Source organism: Epinephelus fuscoguttatus, linkage group LG14 (assembly GCF_011397635.1).
Source record: "Epinephelus fuscoguttatus linkage group LG14, E.fuscoguttatus.final_Chr_v1".
In the NCBI taxonomy this organism is placed as follows: domain Eukaryota; kingdom Metazoa; phylum Chordata; class Actinopteri; order Perciformes; family Serranidae; genus Epinephelus; species Epinephelus fuscoguttatus.
Window position 1 is genome coordinate 21,589,902 of NC_064765.1, and position 21,549 is coordinate 21,611,450.

Sequence of the window (21,549 nt, forward strand, 5' to 3'; positions counted from 1 at the left end):
CGTTCGCCCAATGACCAGTCGGCTTTGGTCGAACACTGATGACGCAGTTCAAGCATGCCTGTGAGCGGAGGATGTTGAGGTGAGCTCTGAATGTGAATTTTCTCATTGTTAATAGCGGTTTATTTAACCTAAAATTGCTCTCTAACACTCGTAATGTATTTTTTAACTTTTATTTTATGTAACCGCCATGTTTCTGTCATTTCAGGCTCCTCTCTAGGGTCTTTACACAAACTCAAAGTAACATTAAAGCTGCCGCTGTGCACCGAAGCTTCCGCCCTGCAGCCTCACTGCCAGCCTCAGCTTATCTTGGCTTTTCTGTGAACCCCATAATGGAGCCCAAGCTGTACCGTCCCCCTCCAGAGGTCCGGGGTATGACCTCTCTGGACAAAGACGCCTTCACACAGACCATTACTGTCCCAGCTCTACGGGTGCCCACTGGGGTCTTAAACAAAGTGGTAAAGAGCTTGAAAAAGTCCACCATCCAGCGCCCAGGGGTGCCCAGGGTGGTGCAGGATAAAGAGGAGAGTAGTGACTTTCGTTTAGTGTTGTTGGACCCCCACAGAGTGTCCTCACCGAGCTCCTTCAGTGAAGCTGAAGCTGAGGCTCTGAGGTCATTCAGTGTCCCCGAGGAGCTGCAGCACTATGAGCTGCGGCTCACCTACCACAACCTGAAGAGTGAGGAGGTGCTGGAGGCTGTGCTGCCTCAGGGTCAGGACGTGACCTCTGCGTTCAGCCGGGTGGGACACATCGCACACATGAACCTGAGGGATCACCAGCTCCCATACAAGAACCTCATAGGTGAGAGACAGATGTTGTAAGACAATAGCCTCAGTACAGAATTAAAGGAAACTCCATGATAGGTTTTAATAGAGGAAGGAAAAGGTTTCAATACCTGCTGTGTCAGACACTACAGAAACTCACATTCACTCATATAACCTCCCCTTACTAGGAAGTGATTTAGCACAAGTTAATCGACTCTAGTCTGTGTCCTCCAGTATACTTTGGACCTAATCTCTTAAGTTCCTCCCATAATAATTTGTCTTTTGGCTTCAGTGCCTCTTGTCACAGATCGCACAAGTCTCTGGAGGTTTACTGGGGGTTGAACATCCTTCTTCCAAAAAATACCCCCTCATTTAGTGTTTTGATGACAGTGATGGAGAACGTTGTCCCACATGTTGCTAAAAAATCTCCCATAGCTGTTCAGTAGTGTTGAGATGTGGTGACTGAGCATAGCATGTAATTCACATCATTCTCACATTTATCTGTCACTATATCAGTTTGAATTAGATGTTTGTTACTGTGTGCTTTCAAAATTATCATTGCAAAAAATACAGGTCATAGTGGATGTTCAGTAAGTCAAGTTTCAAGCACACACTTCAGGCCTCAACGTAGCTTTACTGCATAATGTTTTGATCTTGTGTGCAGGCTCAACTGTGATCTACTGTCACATGAGCAATCAATTCTGAAGAGGAAGCGATGTTGACGTTTTATCAGTGCCCTATTGTTCAGTTTTAGGCTGAAACACTTTTTAATCAGCTCTCGGAAAATTTTGCCTCTGAAAGTCTGATAAATGTGTAGTTTTCGGAACATTAAAGGACCATGGTTTCACAAAGAAAAGGTTTAGGAACTCATATTTATTGCTAACTTCATGTCTTCTCCGTTTGCAGGTCAAGTCATCATGGACAAAAACCCAGGGGTTACCTGTGTGGTCAATAAGACAAACATTATTGACTCCACTTACCGCAACTTCAAGATGGAGGTGTTGGCTGGAGAGGAGAACATGGTCGCCAAAGTAGGTTAAATCACAGATGTGCAACTATTTTAATGATTCACATGCACTATCATATGACTGTTCATTTGTACAGACATTCTTAGATCTAATCTGATCATTGACTTATGGTTGATAAAACCTTTGTGCTGCAGGTGAAAGAAAATGGGGTGATATATGAGTTTGATTTCTCTCGTGTCTACTGGAACTCCCGGCTGAGCACAGAGCACCAGCGTGTGGTGCAGCTCATGAAACGTGGAGACACTGTGTTTGATGTGTTTGCTGGTGTTGGACCTTTTGCCATTCCAGCTGCCCGCTTGGGCGCCAACGTCTTGGCCAACGATCTCAACCCGGAGTCCCACCGATGGCTGCAGCACAACTGCAAACTCAACAAGGTGGAGAAGAAAGTGAGAACCTTTAACCTGGACGGCAGAGCGTTCATCCAGGGGCCTGTGAAGCAGGAGCTGCCCGCGCTGCTGAAGGGAACAGCCAGCATTCACATAGTAATGAACCTGCCTGCTTTAGCTCTGGACTTCCTGGATGCATTCAGAGGCCTGTTGGACCAGGAGTCTCCCTGTGATGAGAACCTACCCACAGTGCACTGCTACGGCTTCTACAAAGAAAACGAGCCTGAGACAGATGTGGTGGAGAGGGCCTCCCGCAGCGTCGGGCTCCCACTGAAGGGCCGCTGCTCTGTGCATTTTGTGCGTAATGTAGCACCCAACAAAGATATGATGTGTGTGAGTTTCACACTCCCTAAAGAGGTCCTGTTCAGCGCTGATCAGGAACTGACAGGTGAGAGCTCACTCATAACACAGTGAGGACTATAGTTTGACTTGGTCCAGACCTTTGAATTCGCCCACTCCACTGAGGAGCGGCAGTGTGACATGAAATAGCAGTTTCTCGGTTTAAGTAAAAGTTGATCCAGTCAGCACCACAGCCGCTAATCACACCGCTAAACGCTGCTGTCGAAGCAGTTTTATATCAGTGTGTCTTCTCAGTGTCACCCGTCATCGTAGTTTGTTATACTTACTCTGCGTCACTCTTAAAAACAAATCAGGTAGGTTGACATGGCAACGCATCAGTGTGGACTCTACTGTTTGCTTAGGGAAATTCGAATCCCCTTTCCCAATGGAAATCAGTCAGAGTGGACGCAGTGTCAGACTGAAAATGGAAACTGAGTGTAAGGAGTTGACAAATCTGATATGAGGCAAGAATTTAGTAAAACTAGAAAGACACTGAGCGAGCACATACCTACACAAATCCACAATGTCTCATCTTACACTGTTAACAAGTGATAAAATAATTTGTACTTCTTTAATTCAAAATGTATTGGGTTCTTCCTTGGCCCCTGCTACAATCCTGCTGACGAACAGACAAACAAACCAAGCTGAAAACCTTATCTCCTTGGTGGAGGTAAAAAAAAATATTCATTTGTGAGTTCAGTGAAAAGACAAACACTCAAACCTGAACATGAACACTGAAGAAGAGAAACAAAAGGGGAGTGCAACACTGGGTTAAAAAAAAAAAAAGATAAATAAATCATCTTTTTTTTATACCCTGAACACATTGGCCTATCCTATGTGCATAAAGGATTTTTAGTCTGCCAGCTCACACCATAGGCTTCCACACTGAGTAAGCTGGTACAGTCGTTAAGTTTTAGTCCCATGTGAACATGAATACCATTTGTAGTAGACGTCACAGAGCCAGTTAGGAGTTTTGTGGCTTCTCTTCACATCCCCTGTTCTCTAAGTATGAGAGGCTAAACTCTAGTATTCCTTACAGGATGCATTTTACAGTAAAAACATATATACAAAGTCATGTATTTATTTATAAGTAACTGGGTTGCTCAGTTCTTAGATTTTTGTGTATTTTACCACTTAGACAAGAGCTGAAAGTCAATTAATCAATCGATAAAAACGGTCTCTTTAAATGAATGATTGAGTCATTTTTTTAAAACATAAAGTATCTGTTTCCAGCTTCTCAAATGGAAGCGATATCTGCTTTTTTCTTGTATTAAAATAAACTTAAGTTCCTTTGGGCTGTTTGACAAAAACAGAGTGTCTACAGGTCCTTAATAAATCTTAAATTCAATGTTACAACAGTAAGGCCTTAAAGGTATTTAAATAGTCTTAAATGTAAGTTTGTGAGGTTGTAACTAATACAAACATTTAATCTAATTTCGTTTAGCCATTTTTTATTTCTTTTTGTGAAAATGAATGAAGGCTTTCTATGTAAAAGTCCACGTGTAATTTTACCAACCTTTAAATAAATTATAATATTGTCATTTTACTTCATACTTGCACTTACCTGTTGGCAAAATGTGGATTGACTAAACTCACTCTAAAAACCATAGTCCTACATAACACTTACCTCTACCTGTAATGCTTAGATAAATAAGACATGATTTTTTCTGTCATAAATTTGGTTAAAAGGTGTCTTGAACAGGTCTTAAAAAGCATTAATTCTAACCGTCTGATACCTGTAGACACCCTGAAAAAAGTAGTTTAAATATTTCACCTTCAGCTGTGAGAAATTGTGATTTAAAATCTTTCACTGTTTTGACATTTTACTATAGTTATTTACGATAATCAGCTGATTCATCGGTAATGAAAACAGTCTGTTGTTCCAACCGTCACACATTCCTCAGAGCTGGGTATCAGTATTAGATACCTTTAATTTATCAACTGAAATAACCAAGTATCAGGTAGTATATTGACACTTCTCCAGTCGGAAAATACCTGCATTTGAACCTGTTTGTACCCAGATCTAGAAAAATTGACTTTGGTATGGTTTTGCTCGCAGCCAGTCACTGCAAGCAATTTAATGGGTAGTGTAATTGGCCCGCTACTGCAGCAGCTAAGACCCAAACAGTCAAACACAATGTATTAAATAATCTGAACACTTGTAAAATGTTTGTGCGTAAAAAACTTGTAAAAGTCACTTGGATGGGGAGGAGTGGTGGTGGCATTTTATACAACTGGATGCCTCCAATTATGATGGGCATCAAATGAAGTAGTCAAAAAGGTATCAAGTGATACCAATACTAATAGAGTACTTAACTAAGCATATGAAGTACTCCATTACGTCAGAGTACCTCATTTGACAAATGAAGTACCCTTTGCCTTTAAACACATTAATTATCTGCAAAGAGGCTTGATGAGGAAACAAAGGCAAAATTTATCTGCATTTGATTGGTGGCTGCTGTTTATTCCCCGCCCTGCTGAGTACCGTCACTGCTCTTGGAAGCAAAGAAATGTGCTGGAGTAATTGTACCTGTTGCAACAAATACATAATAATATGTGCCACAGAATAAAAAAGAGAGTAATGTTTTCAGGTTTCCCACTGAATTAGTACAAAGTATTTAAATGAGCTCTAGTATTCACACTGTCACTGCTGTTGTGTGTGCTATATGTGTTATTGTCCTGCCGAAAGGTTTTTGGTGGACAATACAGTTTTACAATATTCAATTCTAACCAGAGTTGTGTTTTCCTCACAGAGACGTCAGGAGAACCAGCTCCAAAGAGACAGAAGTGTGAAGAAGCTACAGATTCAACGTAATCATCACATCAACCTGCTTCTATTGTGAATGCAACGAAGCGTCTGAGTTGAAAATTATTTTTTTAAGTTGTTGTTATTTTTACAAACTGCTGCTGAGGCTTTTATTGAAGGTGTTGGTGAATCATGACCCTACTTCAAAGACTTCATTTGTTCGTACTAGAACGTATTAGAAGTATATTATTCAGAGCCTGACCCCATGTGTTAAGTTGTTTCAGTTTAAATAAATCTCTGAAAACATGAACAGCTTTTCAGTGTTCACTGTGATTTATTTAAATATAAAAATAACACAAAATATAAAAAGTCATTAACATCGTAACAGAAAAACAGTCAGAGCAGCATCTCCCACAGCAGCTTTTACCCTCTCTGTAGCGGTGCAGCTTTTATAGTCCTTTCAGTCACTTTCCTAACCAGTGGCCTTCTGAGCTCTGGATGTGCTTCAGCGTCTCAGAGGAACAGCCCACTGAAAGCATCCTGAACAGCTCGATGACACGCCAAAGCCGAGCTGTATCCTCCAGCTGTGTCCTGAGGCATGGCAGCCCGCACGTGGTTCAGATACCTGAGAACACACAGAGAGCCCTGGTCAGTTACAGCGGCGAGGTATTTTGTAAATAATGTGACTGACTGGCAGCCCGAGAGCTGCTTTTAAAAACTAGTTCCTGTGAGTGTAACCTGAGTGTGAGTTTATTCTTCATTAAACCCACACTTGAAGTTATTTTTTCTGGCTCTCCGCAACCCTTTGGCCCTTTGATGAGATCAAGGAAGACAGACGTACCCGTACACTAACACTGGAACACCTTGTGCCTAAAAGCCTCTCCAACATGGCTCTATTAAAGTATTATGGGTGTCTTTTATTTTTTAAGTGCTTACAGATGTATCCTGCCAAAGCTCCTTTTCAGGTTCTTAGGCAAAGCCAAAAGTCACTGTTTATTTTCACATCGGTGCACAGACAGAAAAACAGTGGAGCTGTTAATTCAGTCCCCGCAGTGATAGATGCCCCTCCGTTCATGAGGTGTGTGTGTAGCGGGGGGGTTGACCTGTGTCCCCACCCGCTGTAATCCTTCCTCCACTGTTGTGTGCCATCAAAGAGTGGACACTGGGACCTGCACACATGTTCTGTACTGCTTTCTTGTAGCATCTTGACTACAAAGCTAAAAAAGCAAAGTCCTCCAGCAACTGAGACAACACGTAGCCTTGCCTGTCAATACTGTCTCCCCCCCCCCGCACCCTGCAGAAATCAGAGTCCCGGCACAGAAAGCTAAAGCCCTCACACGAGTCTAGCTTTGTGGCCCCTGTTCCTGTGAGCTGGGGGAAACTTCAAAGTGAAACGGGAATCAAGAGCACAGACAGCCCTCTGTGATTTCTGTGCCCATTCAAGCTGCTTTACAGAGTAACCTAACACCTGTGGGGAGGCTCAGAGAGACTGAGAGCTGAGGCGTGTGTGCGTAGATGAGAGGTGGACAGGGAGAAAAAGGTGTTGGCAACAGATCATATTTTGCTTTGTGTTTTATGATTCTATAAGTTGCTTTGCTCCTAACACAATAAAGCCTTCACTGAAAATATAAGATGAAACATATTCACCAGCATGACTGTGACATCATCACATCAAGTCAAATGTTCATCAGGTCAAACACTCATGAATATCACACACTGAGTCAATCTGTGGAAGCTGCAACGTTGTCAACTACTGAATCAGTCGCCAACTAATTTGATAATTGATTAATTGGTTTAAGTCAAAGTTTGAATCAGTTTAAGAAGTCAAAAAGTCAAAATTCTCTGTGTCCAGCTTCTTAAAGGAGCAGTGTGTACATTTTAGGGGGATTTAGTGGCATCTAGTGGTGAGGATTGCACTTTGCAACCAGGTAAAACTTCTCCACGTTAGAGAACCTTAAGTGTTCAATGGTAAGGAGGTATTTAGTGGGAGCCAAATTATCCACAGAGGTCTCTAACACTCTACAACAAACAGACCAGGTGATTAGAACCAGCAAAAACACTGATTAAAGCAGTTTCAAGTTACAAATCTGTGATTCTCCAATGCTCTCATTGCAGATTAGCTACAAACTACCATAGCTGACACAAATACACTAACTGCCCTGTTTAGTCCCAGTGTTTGGTTTGTCCATTGTGGATTACTGTAGAAACATGATGGTGCAACATGGTGATCTCCATAGATTAGAGTTGTCAAAAGTATCGATAATCTGAAAAGTATCGATACTCAAACGCTGTATCTGGATACAATACTAATTTACAAAAGTATCGATACTAATAGTGCACGCCACCTGAGCGCCTGTCGGGTGTGCGCGATGGGTCCGACGGACACGAGCTGTGCAGGCAGCGTCTGGCAGGCACAGAGCCCTCACTGCAACCCGACTTGTTGTCATCGCTGTGCATGCATACACACATTTCTGTTGCTGTAATATGGCCAGCGCGGCTGCAGGAGGATCAGAGCAGCCAGTTTTGGTCAAAAATGATAAAGGAAAAAGCGCTCTTTGGAAATATTTAGTGAAGTGAACACAGCACGCTGCAGACAGCGGGTACAGCCCTTCCCCTCACTAGCAGCTGAGCAGCTGGTATCGTCAGCATCAAACTAAAATATAACTTCTAACGTTAATGTAGGAGCTAAGCAGAAAACTTTATCAGTCATGCCCGTCTGTAACATTAATAGACAATATTAGTTTAACAGGACAACACAATTATGTGTGTCTGAAAAGTTATGTTAACTGTAAAGTCACAGATTGAAGCTGAAAAAAAGTTTGGTTTCTCCCGTAAGCCCTGGTTCTCTGATCACATAGTGAGGTAGAAACAGGAGCATCCTGAGCCTAAACTACCAACTCTATTTGATCAGCAATGAAAACATGGTGCCAATTCACCAGAAGCACAGAAAATAAACAGGGCTGTAGATAAATACATTTGTATGAACAGATATTGTTTCTGGTTGTTATTTATTTTGGGGTGATTTTTGTTGTTATCATTGATGTTACTGTTCTGATCTTTATTTAAAAAATGACATGCCTCTTAATTTTTTGCTGCTGTATCGAAAATGGTATCGAGTATTGAATATTTTCCTGGGTATCAATATCGAGTTTGAAATTTTAGTATCTTGACAACCCTACCATAGATGAGGACCATCTCCTTGTGTAGATATAAAGAGCTCATTCTAAGGTAACAAAAACACAATTCTTATTTCAGGAGATTATATACTAAAGAAAACATGTTTATATTATATTCCTTCTCTGACAATATATCCCCCCTAAATCCTACACACTGGACCATTAAATGTGAATATTTGCTGGTTTCTTTGATCTTCTGTGACAATAAACTAAACGTCACCTTGGGCTTAGGTGAACACATTTTCTGACATTTTGGAGAGAGCTTTTACATTATTTTTCTAAATTCTTTTACTTTTCTTTCATTTTTTAATTTGTTTTTCTCTGTATATATTCACCCCTGGTATGGGTACTTTTGTGTGTACATAATGCTGAAATGTTTAAGTATCTTTGTTTCTTTAATTAAGAATTAAACAAAAAATAAACAGAGGACAAAACAAATAAACAATTACAGTGCATTTCTTACTGGAATGCAAGTAATGGGTCTTGCTCATTATGATAAAAACCAGGAGTTGCTGGATGAAATACATCAGGTAAGATCATGTTACATTGAGCATGGAACGTAGTTAAGGTACCTAGCTAGCTCACTGTGTAAGTGACATACTTTGAGCAAGAGGAGACGTGTAGTTAACTGAGTGGTTTAAGACTAAATTAAACAATAATCTGACTTTCTTGAGCTGCAAAATTATCTTTTAAATTGATTAACATCTCTTTTGTAATACATGGCACAATTAAAATATGATTTGTTTCTTGGTGTTTACTACTGTATATTTTTTTCTGAAATAAGGTCCCATGGAGGTCAAACAGAAGGGAAGGATTTCACCTCTTTATAGATCAAACTAATCGATTAATCAAGAAAATAACCGACAGATTGATCAACAATGAAAATACTCATTAGCTTTAGCCCAATCATTCAGTCATAAACATCACACAGGATGACCTTGTCCTGTCTCACAATAGACAATGAAAGTGAGAGGAAGAGCAGCACAAGATGCCAATCAACACATCTCGCACACAAAGGCCACTCATCACCCACTAGAGAAACAACACACAAGTTCAAAACAGGAGGCCCAGTGATTAATAATAACTTCATTAGGCCCAAGCTGCTGTAGCCTGTCCTTCAGAGCACTTGAGGGAGGTCTTCTCATATGGCTTCCTGCATCAGATGAGTGCTATCTATTGATTATATTGTACTGGGCCTTTTTAATGGTGAAAAAAGTGGGCTATTTACAGCCCGGCTAAGTCTGCTCTTCCTGCTAATCTAATCCCCAAGCTACTCATGTGGTCATTCCTTCCAAGAAAGCTGAGAGCTCTGTGTAACTTTATACCTGCCTGCCCCTAAGGAGAGGGAGAGGGGGAGCAAAAAGAGAACATGAAGGAGAGGGAGGAGGAGGAGGGTGAGTGGAGAGGGAGTGGGGAGGGAGGATATGAGGTGAAATCACCTTTGGGTATCATCATCACAAACCCTCTTCTCTTAAACCAACCCTGTCTGCCCTCTGCTCACCCCTAACACTCGAGGTTAGTTCAGTTCTGCTCCATTAACTCAGCGGCCATATCCGCATCTTCCTGTAAAGGCCAGCCGCATAACGAATACACACACACACACACACACACACACACACACACACACACACACACACACACACACACGTCCAGCTACAAAAGAAGCTGAAAAGATAAACTCGACTCTTTTCACATGACTGTACCTGACAATGCTGAGACAATTAGAGTGGACCGACAACAGCTTAGACGTGCAACAACATGAAATGCATTAAAAGTGTGCAGCACGCTCGCCTGCAAAAACATGGCAGGCTCTTTTCACTGCTTTCAATCATAACACGAGATGCAACACACACACACACACACACACACACACACACACACACACACACACACACACACCATACCCATGATTCCTACAGTTAACAGCAAGTTAGACTTTTAAAGACTTTATTAATGCCTGAATGATATTTAAGACCAATTTCATAATAATTAATGGAAGAGGACAAAAACATGAACCAACGTCAATTAATTTGGGTTAGGGACGTTTTTGCCAAAATGTTTATTGTTACAGAAAACTTGACTTTTTAATCTCGTGGTGGAGACGAGGGTAGAACAGAACTGGGAAATACACAATTTTGTGTTTTTCACACTTGATTCCCATCATGCTAAATTTCAAAAACTGCATTGGTTTCAGCCATGTTCCAAAGTTTTAGTTAAACAGTTGTTCCCAATCTTCTCCCTGAAGGGATGCCTATTCTGTCACTGAGTAAACTGACGACCCCAGACTAAGTGACATATCTTATGGATAGTTCATATTACATTCAGTGCATAACAATAACAGTACAGGAACGCAATAACTGCAGGAACTTTACGTAAAACGAGCGATTATCATTTTTTGTTTTCGGGCTTTTATTGTCTTTTGTTGACAGGGTAGCTGAAGAGACAGGACAAATGGGAGAGAAAGGGGGAACTGACACGCAGCAAAGGACCACAGGTCGGAAACGCACTCGGGCCGCTGCAAAGGACTCAGCCTATATGTAGCTCACATTCTACCTTGCTGAGCTGGAGGTTCAAATCAAAAACCAAATCAAGTTTGTTTATATATACATTCAAAAACAACCAAAGTGCTGTACAAAATAAAAGAATGACACACAAATATATAGCAATATAAAATGTATTCAAATATAAAACAGAATAAAAGTGGTGACAATTACAAAAGTGAAAAAGATTTTGAAATACTAAAATATCAAAACCATTGCAGACAACCAAAGGCCATTGAAAACATGTACGTTTTAAGACTGGTCGCACCTAAAACAAGCAATTTGGATGGATGTTTACTTCCTGTGAACTTTACATCAGAGATGAGTTTTTCTGATATTTTTTTAGCAACTTTTTAAATAATTGTCTGCCTGTATGATTTTTTTTAACAATCACACATACTTAAGAGGCTTCTTTTCTGACAAATTCTGTGTTTGCTTCTTCCTGACGCTTGACCATGTTCTAATATGGGACCCAGTGGTCCAGGGTACAGTGACAGTTGGCTAGCAGACAGTGGATTCTCTGCTCTGAGCATCCGACTGGAAACAAAATATGAGTGTTTTGGCTCCACTATCCTGATCTGTGTGACGTTTATGTAAAAGGCATTCAGTAGATTATTTTGAGATTTTACAATGCAACATGACAAAACAATGATTCATAAAATCCTACTTACTATGTTCTAACATTTTTAAGCGGGGAACCCTGTATACCCCTCTGAAACAGACGCCTTGAGACCATTTTGACGCTACTGTTTCAATCTGCTCTCACAGTCTCCACGCACTCCTATCCCATCACCCCCCCCTCCATCCTCTCTCTCCCTGTCTCTCTGAGGACTGGACCGCCTTTTGTTCGCAGAGCCCTGAAACCCAAGCCGTGTCGGCCGGTAACATCTTTCACTCTCCGGGCCCCACTGGAGCATTAGCTGCAACTCGATATGGGTCTTTTCAAAGCCTTGTATTATTGGGTAAATATGGGTCACTTTGGACTGGCCCATTATGTCGCTTGGGGGGAGTGGGAAGAGACGAGTGCAGGTGATGAAGACAACTGAATGACACAGTATGACACACTATGACAGTGTGCGTGTCAGACTGCAATTGCCACGAGGGAATATGACAGGGGCTTTCCATTAGTATACACACTCAGAGGAGTGATATATGTTTTTTCCCTCAGATAAACATCTCAGCATGAGTGTCAAATTCAGATTCTCAAAAGAATTATAGATGATAAAGTGCTCATTTTATTTTTCAGCCTCGACTCATACCATCTGCTGTTACCCCTTTCTCTCAAAAAGACATGTGCAGTTGGATCAAAACTGTTCAGAGCCAACAGCATTTTTCCACTTGAGTCTGGAACTCTGAATACCTGGGCAATGTCTCCTGCTAATGCTAATAACGGTCAGAGATTTTCCTGACGGGACCCCGAAAGTATTCCCCACTCTGGCTGCCTGGAAAACACAGCGCAGCCCCATCTCTAATTCAAAGTGAAAAGATAAGTGGCGAAATGTTCCGGCGGGTTCTGCGTGATTTCCAGCTGAGAATGTGTGGCTCCTCTTTTTGTTTGGATCGTCGACGCTGCTGCGGAACAGAGGGTGTTTGGGTTCTTCAGGGAAAAAGCTAAGAGGTTGGGACTCTGGAGGGAAAACAGCCGATATCAGACGGAGGTGCAGGCTCTGTTGGGCCTCTTGTCTAGACTCCATGTGTTGGCTGGAATTGGATTATGAGGAGCTGTGGAAGCTCGGTCTTGATGGAAAAGAAAAGAGGCCTGTAATGCTACAATGGCTATTTCAGCAAGCCGACACTTAATCAACATACAAACCACAGAGCAGACGCACGGGACAATGGAGCAATCTGAATCAGTCTTAAACAATGTTTACTGTAGAATTACTGTACGTGGTTTGGCTGCTTACTTACATCAAGACTTAAAAGGATACTTTGCCGATTTTCAACCAGCTTTATATCATAACATCGGTAGTATCTGTAAATAAACAGTGGTAAACATCACCCAGATCTTCCTGCTCATCTCTCAAGTCTACCAGATGACTAGGGCTGTTGCTTCAACTACAGATTGTGCTTTCGTATATCTATATGCCGGCAACAACAAACACAAAGAGTATCGAGGTGGACTCTGATCAAACTGTAAAACTAGTGGTGCTGATCTAATATAAACCAAGATTCTGAAACTGAACTGCCTATTTCTTGACTACATTGTCTTCAGAAACATATTTTAGTGCACTGTTTGACTGTTATATGAGAATTTGTGAACAGGAAGTGGGCGGCATACTGTTTCCTGTATTGTAAGAATTGAAGGCTGAAAAAAAAAAAAACGAGATCAAATGGTAACACTAAGCAGCGCTGATCAAATACGAATCAAGATTCTGTTACTGCGTTGCCTACTTCTTGCCTAAATGTTTTCAGAAACATATTTTAAGTTACTGTTTAATTGTAATTCGAGATCATTTGTTACCAGCTAGCCGTCATGTTGTTTCCTCTGTCAAAATGGCCAAGCTCGCATTACGCCACCTGCCAGCGGGAGAGTTTATTGGTCCGGTGTGGTGCAGTGCAGTGCATGCTGGTAGTTGTAGGTTTTCTGCCTCTTGAGCAAAAGCAAATGCCATGGCCCATTCTCTGGTCATACAGCTCCAATTTAAAAAGTATTTGCATCTCTTTACAGCAAAGACATCCCAGTTTTATAAAAAGACCATCTTTCCATCAGGTGAAACAGTTGAAAGAAGCTATACTGGCTCCTTTAACAGAAAACTATAACAGGCAACATCTGAAAGAATTGGATTTTCTGAGACAATCCATAAATTCTGATGTCCGACTGCTTTTGTTTTTTCTTCAAAGCACTGACCTGAGACCTGGTCTCAGCTTGGCACCTGTCTGCTTTCACCCTCACTTATCCAGGGTCAGTATTTGTTTTTGTTTCACAAAAGATGAGAGCCTTTTTGAATTCAGCTTGTCGTCAGCATGATTCATGACCCAAACGGGGTACGCTGACTTAAGGCAGATGGAGAGGTAAACTCTGTTGAATCAACACTGAAGGGAAAAATGACATCTACAAAGATAAATCAATAAAACCTACCCTACCTGAGACTGTTCCAAGGACTGAAGCCTCATTAGCTATGTTTATTAAAGCGAAGGAGCTTAAGACTGCCGTGTTGAGTGCACAAAGAGGGCAGCTGTCAAGCATAGGGCAGGCTATATCTGAACAGAGGCTGCCCCGTACTTCTGAAAGGCCAGTCATGAGGCTGCTGGACGAAAGCACGAATGTCCGGAAGTCTTCCTTTAGCGCTCTGCTCCGGCAGCGGTTGAGGATTCCTGGCCCTGGAAATGATGGGGGCTGGGGGAGGAGGGGGGGGATGTAGAGCCACACACCTGCCAGATGATTTGTCATTATAGAGGGGTCAGCACTCAGCTGTCACCCCCTAATCACCCATCCTACCCCTTAAGTCAACCCCCCTTTACCCCCCAAACTCCACTCCAGTCCTCCAAAAACACCCCCTGCATTCCTTAGGCGGCTCCAGTTTCACTCACAGCACTGCTGCCCCATCTGCCCCTCCTTCCTACACTCTACCCTGAGAGAAAATGTACCCCTGTGAGAGACACGGCACACTGAGCGCATTGTGTGGATGTGCAATGTGTGCTTATGCCCCCATGTGTGTGTCTACGCAGTTCACATGTGTGTGAATACATGTTTTTCTAAGGGCAGAGCTGTTTGTATCGATACCGACGGTGAACCGATGGAGCAGAATTTTAGCAGTGGAGAATGTGTGAATTGGTCCAGGCTGCGTTCCAGAAACAAAAACCCCCGCAGACAAGCCAAACACAGAGGACTCTCACAGGTATACTATATCTGTCAACAGCGGTCTTTCATCACCGCGGGTCATAGGTCACACTCTTTTCCACTGAATGCAGCTTCCTCTGGGACGTGTGAGTGTGTGAGACAGATCCTCAGCCATTAGCCAACCCACTGTCCACCAGATTATCTCAAGTTGTACTCTGTGAGTGTGTCTGAGGAGGGGCGGTTACATCATATCCTCACGAGCCTACAGACCCCTTATCCATTATCATGTGTCTTATCATCACCGCCGACAGTCTCTGCATCCCAAAAGAGAGGAGGAGACAGAGGTGGGTATCGCTAACACTTAGTTATGGGGAGAACATGTTTAGAGTGTTAACAGAAGCTTTGGGTGACACTTGACATTAACGCTTATAGAAATACATTCTCATGTGGAGTGACTGACAACCTGTGAGCTGTCTTCAAGAGCTTGTTGGTATCAGTGATAAAAACTAAGAGGTGCACATGTTTTGTGTCTGTGAATGACAGCATTGTGGAGGTGCCCACGATAAAGGCCCATTGTGCTACTCGTACCCTAACTTCACTTCCTCATCCAAGCATCACCTGTCACTTCTCATCCTGGGCTCAGTTGTGTGTCTGCCCTGCACCTCCTTTATCTGCCCTGATGGGGGCAGTAGAGGCTGGCTGACTGGCCAGGCCACTGGCCTCACACCTAACCGCAGCAGCCGAGGGGCTTGGAGAGGCATCACACATCCCGCTAGCCACTTGATACAGGGAGCATCGTCCTTTCGTCTCCTGAGCTGCCACTTGATAACTCTGCCCCTGGAGAGCTTAGAGGAAGGAGGAGGAGTGGGGGGCGAACCAGACTGGAGAGGGAGGATAATGACATGACATCAGTGTCATCGTTAACCAAATGGGGCCGTAAACAATGGAAGGACATATGCTGTTCAGTGAATGGCTGCTTGCACAAGGCACACCCATACATATACAGCAATGGAGCCTTGACAGTTAGATGTAACATTGTGGGAATGGAGCACTGATACAGAGGAGAAGAATAGAGTTTTCCCGAGGGGCTGGGTCGCTTCCACAGGTATCAGTTACAGAAGCACCTCAAGCACTGAGGAGAGGCAAAGAGGATTTCAATTAAGGAGAAATATGGGAAGAGAGCAAAGATGTGGGGGATGAAGAAAACAAAAAGGCAGGGGGAGGGTGATAATTCATACATCATAGTGAAGTACCTCCCAACATGAGGTGTGCGTGGCAAGCCCAGCAGCCAAGCCCCACATGATGGGAGCTTGTTTTCTTTCTCCAGCTCTTAAGAGGGGAAAATGAGCCTGCTAATCCCCCTGTACACTGCCGGGCCCTTTGCCCCAGGGGTGAAGAGCAGGGGAGAGGCACAGGGTTCAGGTCTGTTGGTGTTTGTGTGAAAAACACACACAAACCGAGGGCGTGTGTGCGGAGCTATGAGCACCATCATGCTCAAAATCAAAGCATGCAACCTTAGAGCGCGTGCAGCTACTTTGCGAGCCTCCACACAGATCAGTGTGTGTTAAAATAGTCAGGAGGCATCATCTCACCCTCCTCTGGGTGTTGACCCTGTCGCCTCTAGGCTGTGACACAAATAAACCTGAAGGCAAGAGACGGTGTTATACTCGGAGTTCCCTGTTTGCTGGTGTCTCCTTCGCTGGCCTGGTTTGGCCTGGCCTGGGTTCGGCCTGGCCTGGGTTCATCCTAGGAGGAGACTGCTGGTCTGTCTGGCACACAGCCCACCGAGGGAAAACAATAACACTAAAAGCAGGCCTCTTTCAGATGACCAGAATACACACAAGACAAATGTTTCTCCCGCTCTGTCATTCTGTAATGCTCCCTCCGTTTCCGCCTGCTCTTTGGGTCAGAAATGACTCACCCACAAGTAAAAAGCCTCCAGTCAACTACAGCGCGTGCTTATTTTGACTCATACTTCAAGAGAAGATCAATATTTGCACAGATCTATGGGAGGGAAAACAATAGTGATGTGGCCTCCACCAGCTCTGTCTGTTAATGGTCTGTTTACTGAGACAGACGGGATAATGGGTTGGGTGGGGGCTGCTGGAGAGTCGGACGGTGCCCACGCTCTGTTTCTGATCCAGTTAGTAACGAGGAGAGTGAGCACTGTCAGAACAAGAAGCTGAGTGTGGAGGCAAGGCGGTGGCCGTGTGCTGTGAATGAAGACGGAGCATCGTGTTGACACAGACAGGTTTGCAAGTCAAATAGCTGGACATGAACCTCCACACTTTTACAGTGCCTGCACTCTCTTTTGGTTATGCAAATTTTAAATCTGAGAGCCCCAAGGCTGCAGTAAAACTTTCAGATCTGAGCTATATGGAAACACTTAAATGGTCAGAGAGGCTCTGCATTGAAGTCTATAGTTTGCTGGATCTAGTAACACAAGACAGTGGCACGCGCAATGAGTGTGTACTGTGGAAGAAAGGAGGATATCAGATATCTGAGAAACCAAGTTCAGCTTTAGGTCTTGGTTATGGTGGCAACCCCAAAGTATGTGAGGGAAAGCCCTACTGTTATGCAAGAACCGAATAAACAGTTTTTCCCATAAATGGCTCTATTTGGCAACGTCACAGAATATTTTAATTGGCTGAATGAGAGAAAAATATGAGCCCCGAGACATTATCTAATAGTAGTAAAAGTAGATCAAAGCACACTGCTCTTGAGGGAGTTCATCTGAGGTCATGCTAACCGGCGCCTCAGTCTCCAGCTCATAACTTAAGCATCAAAGCTGTGTTTGTGCGAGAGAGAGAGTGTGTGAGTGCATGACTATTTGAGGCCAAGAATACAAGACCCGTCTCTCCAAGGTGCCATCACTCTGCTCCTGTCAGTCTCAGCACTCTGACGTTCTAGTGCTGCACCCTACGCTCCCCTCATAGTCAGTGACCTCTGACCCCGCCTCTCTGGCCCTTCCAGGCCCATCAGATGGATCTGCGCCCTGCAGGGATCAGAGAACCTGGGCTACATGGACATGCTATTCATGACTGTTTGTAGGAATTCCTCTGGTGTAGCTGTTCTCTGCACATTGAGTGAAAAAGAGGAATATCATGGCTGACTTGCACTTTCATCACGGAGTCAGAGGGGAAAGCGGGAGGAAGGAAAGAATGATTTGTATGCAATTTAAACCTCATATACTCCAATTTAGTGATGGCAGAAATGGATTCAAGAGTACTCTATGGACCATGTTTAGTGGTCCTGCGAACTCCCAGAGCCAAATCCAGGGTCACTGGTAGTGTTCTTGGCCAGCTAGGCCAGAGCTGGAAAGATGGAGAGCTCAGACCTGGAGTCAGGCCAACCAGGCAGGGAGAGGCTAGCAAAGCACGCTGCCAGGAACTGAGGGCTGTGATGGCACCACTGACTGTTCTGGATATCTCCCTCCCACCAAAGCACTTAACATGCAGTATAAGCCGACACACAAACAAACAAACAAACAGATACACACACTGTTCACATAAACACGCAGACGCCAGGGGATGCTTGGAAAGCTGAAGAACACAGGCAGGAGGAGAGCATCACTCAGAGACCCATTAACCCTTGGCTCCAAACCAGAGCAGTGAGCAGGCGTCCTTTAAGTACATGTTAAACATAGATAGTCTGTGCGTGTCCGTGTGCATGTACATATGTCCATAAAAAGACCGAGTCACTTTCAGTGAAGACTCAGGGGCAGCTTCCAGGAGATGAAAACGATTGGTTATCCTGTGTTTGTGAGTGAAGGTCACAGAAAAGTACCCGTCGCCATTTAACCCCTCAGCTAGTCGCAAGTTGCCTGTTTTGGTGAGAGAAAGTGCTCTGAGGACTACTTCCTCGTGCGGAGAAGTGTATCCCCAGGAGACCAGCTCCAGACTAAACACTCTGCTCATTCAGCTGCTCCCCTTCACCCCACCGACAAGAGACGGATGCTTGACAAGCGCTCCCAACAGAAAACCTCACTTTTTCCACCAATTATAGAAAGCAATGCAGAGTAGGGGGGGAGGAGGCAAAACTTCATAATATTATACACACTGGCATTTGGCGAAGCACATTGAGCAACCTCTGTCAGAAAGAGATGGGCTAATTTCAGGGCGACCTGTGCCAACACAAACAACTGTTCTGGCTAGCTTTCATTGTCAGCACTTGAGGTTTGAGGCGAATTTTTCAACGCTCCGCAGCCAATTTCTCTTTCCCCTATTTTTCCCCCCATATGATTTGTCCTTGTCCAAGATCCCAGTTAGTCTTTCATCGCCTACGCAGTCAGAGCTTAAAAGTGTTCTTGTAGAGAACAAACTCAGACCCAGATGCTCATCTACACACGCAAACAAAAATAGAACTTAAAATTTTCGAGCGTGTGTGTGCAGAAACTGGCTTATTTTAACTAGAATGTAGGCTTGACTTCATTGGTGCTGTGCATTTTAATGCATCCGAGTGCCTCCATTCGGGTTATGTCCATCAGCAGGCGCAGGGTCGGCAAGAGGAGGCAGGAGTTAAAACAGCTACCGCTTCAGTCTCTGGCTGCTGTGTGCTGGGATTCATATCACAGCCATGTCAACGTAAACATCATATGTTTCTGTTTGTGTCTCCAAAGCAGTATTTACTTCTACTTTGATTTTGTTTATTAGAGACTTTTACTATTCAACATAAAAGCAAGGAGCCATGGCAGTACATTTGGAGTACAGACTGTAATGTTACATTCATAGTCGTCTCATAATTCTCACGGCTCACGCATGGCTCTGGGTATGTGCCAGTCAACGAGATGGACAGCACTATACTGCCATTATAGAAGCCTCACACAGGAGGGGTCCAATCCTCTGTGGCAAATCACACGCACCTATGCACATCAGGGGAGGAGCGTTTGGATATGTATGTGTGTGTGAAGGGGGGGTAGATGTTGAGATGGAAGCTGAATGGGCACTTTTGGAGGCCCCTTTTGCCTGAACATGCAGCCTTTACTCTGCTCTAGTATTGAGGCAGCTGTCTTTAATATAAGAGCTCAGCTCAGCCCATATTTATTCAGGTACAGCTGACAGAGAGGGAGAGACAGTGAAAGAGGCGTGGCCCTTCTTTTTCCTGGCAGCCGTGCAGCACTCCTGCGGTTTTTTGGGGGCAAAGGGACAAGGCAAAAAGACAGACACTGAGACAGAGGGAGAAAGAGAGCGTTGTAGAAGAAAAGAGAGTTGAAATAAAAAAGCATGGCTCCACTAAGTCCTGTGTTGACTGGACGTCCTGCGCAAGAGACTGGCCCCAGAGGTCCCGGGGCCACCAGGGAGGGGGTGTGAGCTCAACTCTCTAGTCTCACTTGATGGCTGTGTCCAAGACAAATCACCAGTGGTGCTGCTGTCACCGTGGGCCTTGACCAAGACAAACAGCCGTGTTTTAAAATAAGTACCTGCCCCCTCACAACCCCTTCCACCACATCCACACTCAGGCACATCCATATCTCCTCACACATTCAAGCATATTCCCTTCACAGGTCATAGGACTGGAGTGGAGCTGGAGTCCAACGCTTGACACAGGGGACTCACTTTTCACCCTCTCAACGCTGTCTGCGTTCTCTCTCCTCTGCACACACACTTGTGAAGTTCTACCACATCACACACAACCTCCATTGTGGCCAAAATGCTGGGACTGCAATAACAGGGGTGAGTGTGAGTGTGTATGACACAAAATGCGTAACTGCTTTAAGGGACACCGCCTGTATGCATGTGTACGTGTAAGCTTCATCATCTATGTATATCTGAGCCTGCATGCACAAAACCTCAAACTTAGCTGAATCGCAAACTGCCAACTGCGCAGAAGTGTCAGCACTATTCCTTGCTTTTACTTAACAGCACATTGCATCTTGGGAGTTGTGGTTTGTCTAAATGGGCCTGTCTGTGTCGCTGCCTGCGGCCTGCACCAGTGGGACTGGTGTTCCTCACTGAACTGAACCTCATTTATCTCTGTGGCAGAGCCCTTCCTCTCCAGCATTGGTCCTCCTGGACCCCTGAACTGCTGACACCGGGCCCCCTCCTTCTCCTCCTCCTCCTCCTCCTCCTCCTCTTCCTCTCTCCTCTGAGCTCCAGCATGCGGCAAAAATTGTGAGATGTGTTTCATCTGCATATTGATCAGCTTGGCCAAAAGAAGTAGGACCTCAGCACTTCACTGAATACATAATGTAAATAAGTACCAGTTATTCTGCTTAAACTCTCCCGCAATCCTTTAAGGAAAACATTTCACCTTAAGTCGGTGATTTTCCAGGTAATTAGGTAAATGTGATTGTGCAAACAAAAGTCAATTGCAACTTTTATCTAAAGAATAAAGAAGAATAAACTAGAAAACCCTCATCCTAAACATGCTGACATCATGTACAAATTCACACATCTCAGCCAAATGAAGGTTATTGTCTGGGTGAAGCGGCGCTGAAAGTCAATGAGCTCGCCCAAAAAGAATATGACCCCGTTTTGCTCCTGTCACCCAATAAAAGCAGGCCGCTCTCAGTGTGTGGGCAGGCTTTAGTGCCAGCCAGTTGCAGTGCAGATAGCTGGGCGCTGGGCTGTCTGATGGATAGCTTACATTCGGCGAGGACTGGACCAATGGCGTCGTGGATTGATTGGCCCAAAGGGGCCGTCGGGGGAAAGCACTTCCTGTGTGTGTTAATGGACGCTCCTACAGAGGCACTGTGGCGGCTTGTGGCAGGGCGATGGTTGTTACTCCCTCTCTCTCTCTCTCTCTCCCAGCTCTTCTCCTCCTCATTTGCTTTCACTCTCCCAGTTAATCAGG

At 44.1% G+C, this 21,549-nt stretch overlaps 2 protein-coding genes across 2 annotated transcripts in view; one reads left to right on the forward strand and one right to left on the reverse strand.

Moving 5' to 3' along the window:
• The first annotated feature begins 30 nt into the window (after window positions 1–30).
• trmt5 (tRNA methyltransferase 5) lies at window positions 31–5,534 on the forward strand. The gene is made up of 5 exons (XM_049595722.1): window positions 31–79; window positions 206–798; window positions 1,668–1,792; window positions 1,924–2,563; window positions 5,268–5,534. The coding sequence occupies exons 1-5, from the start codon at window positions 39–41 to the stop codon at window positions 5,327–5,329; spliced, it is 1,461 nt and encodes a 486-aa protein (XP_049451679.1). The 5' UTR covers window positions 31–38; the 3' UTR covers window positions 5,330–5,534.
• A 63-nt stretch (window positions 5,535–5,597) lies between these two features.
• Window positions 5,598–21,549, reverse strand: part of mnat1 (MNAT1 component of CDK activating kinase) — a 48,194-nt gene continuing 32,242 nt past the window's right edge. Inside the window, exon 9 of the mRNA XM_049595723.1 lies at window positions 5,598–5,885. Coding sequence (XP_049451680.1) covers window positions 5,774–5,885 — 112 coding nt within the window. The 3' untranslated portion in view covers window positions 5,598–5,773. The remainder of the gene's footprint in view (window positions 5,886–21,549) is intronic.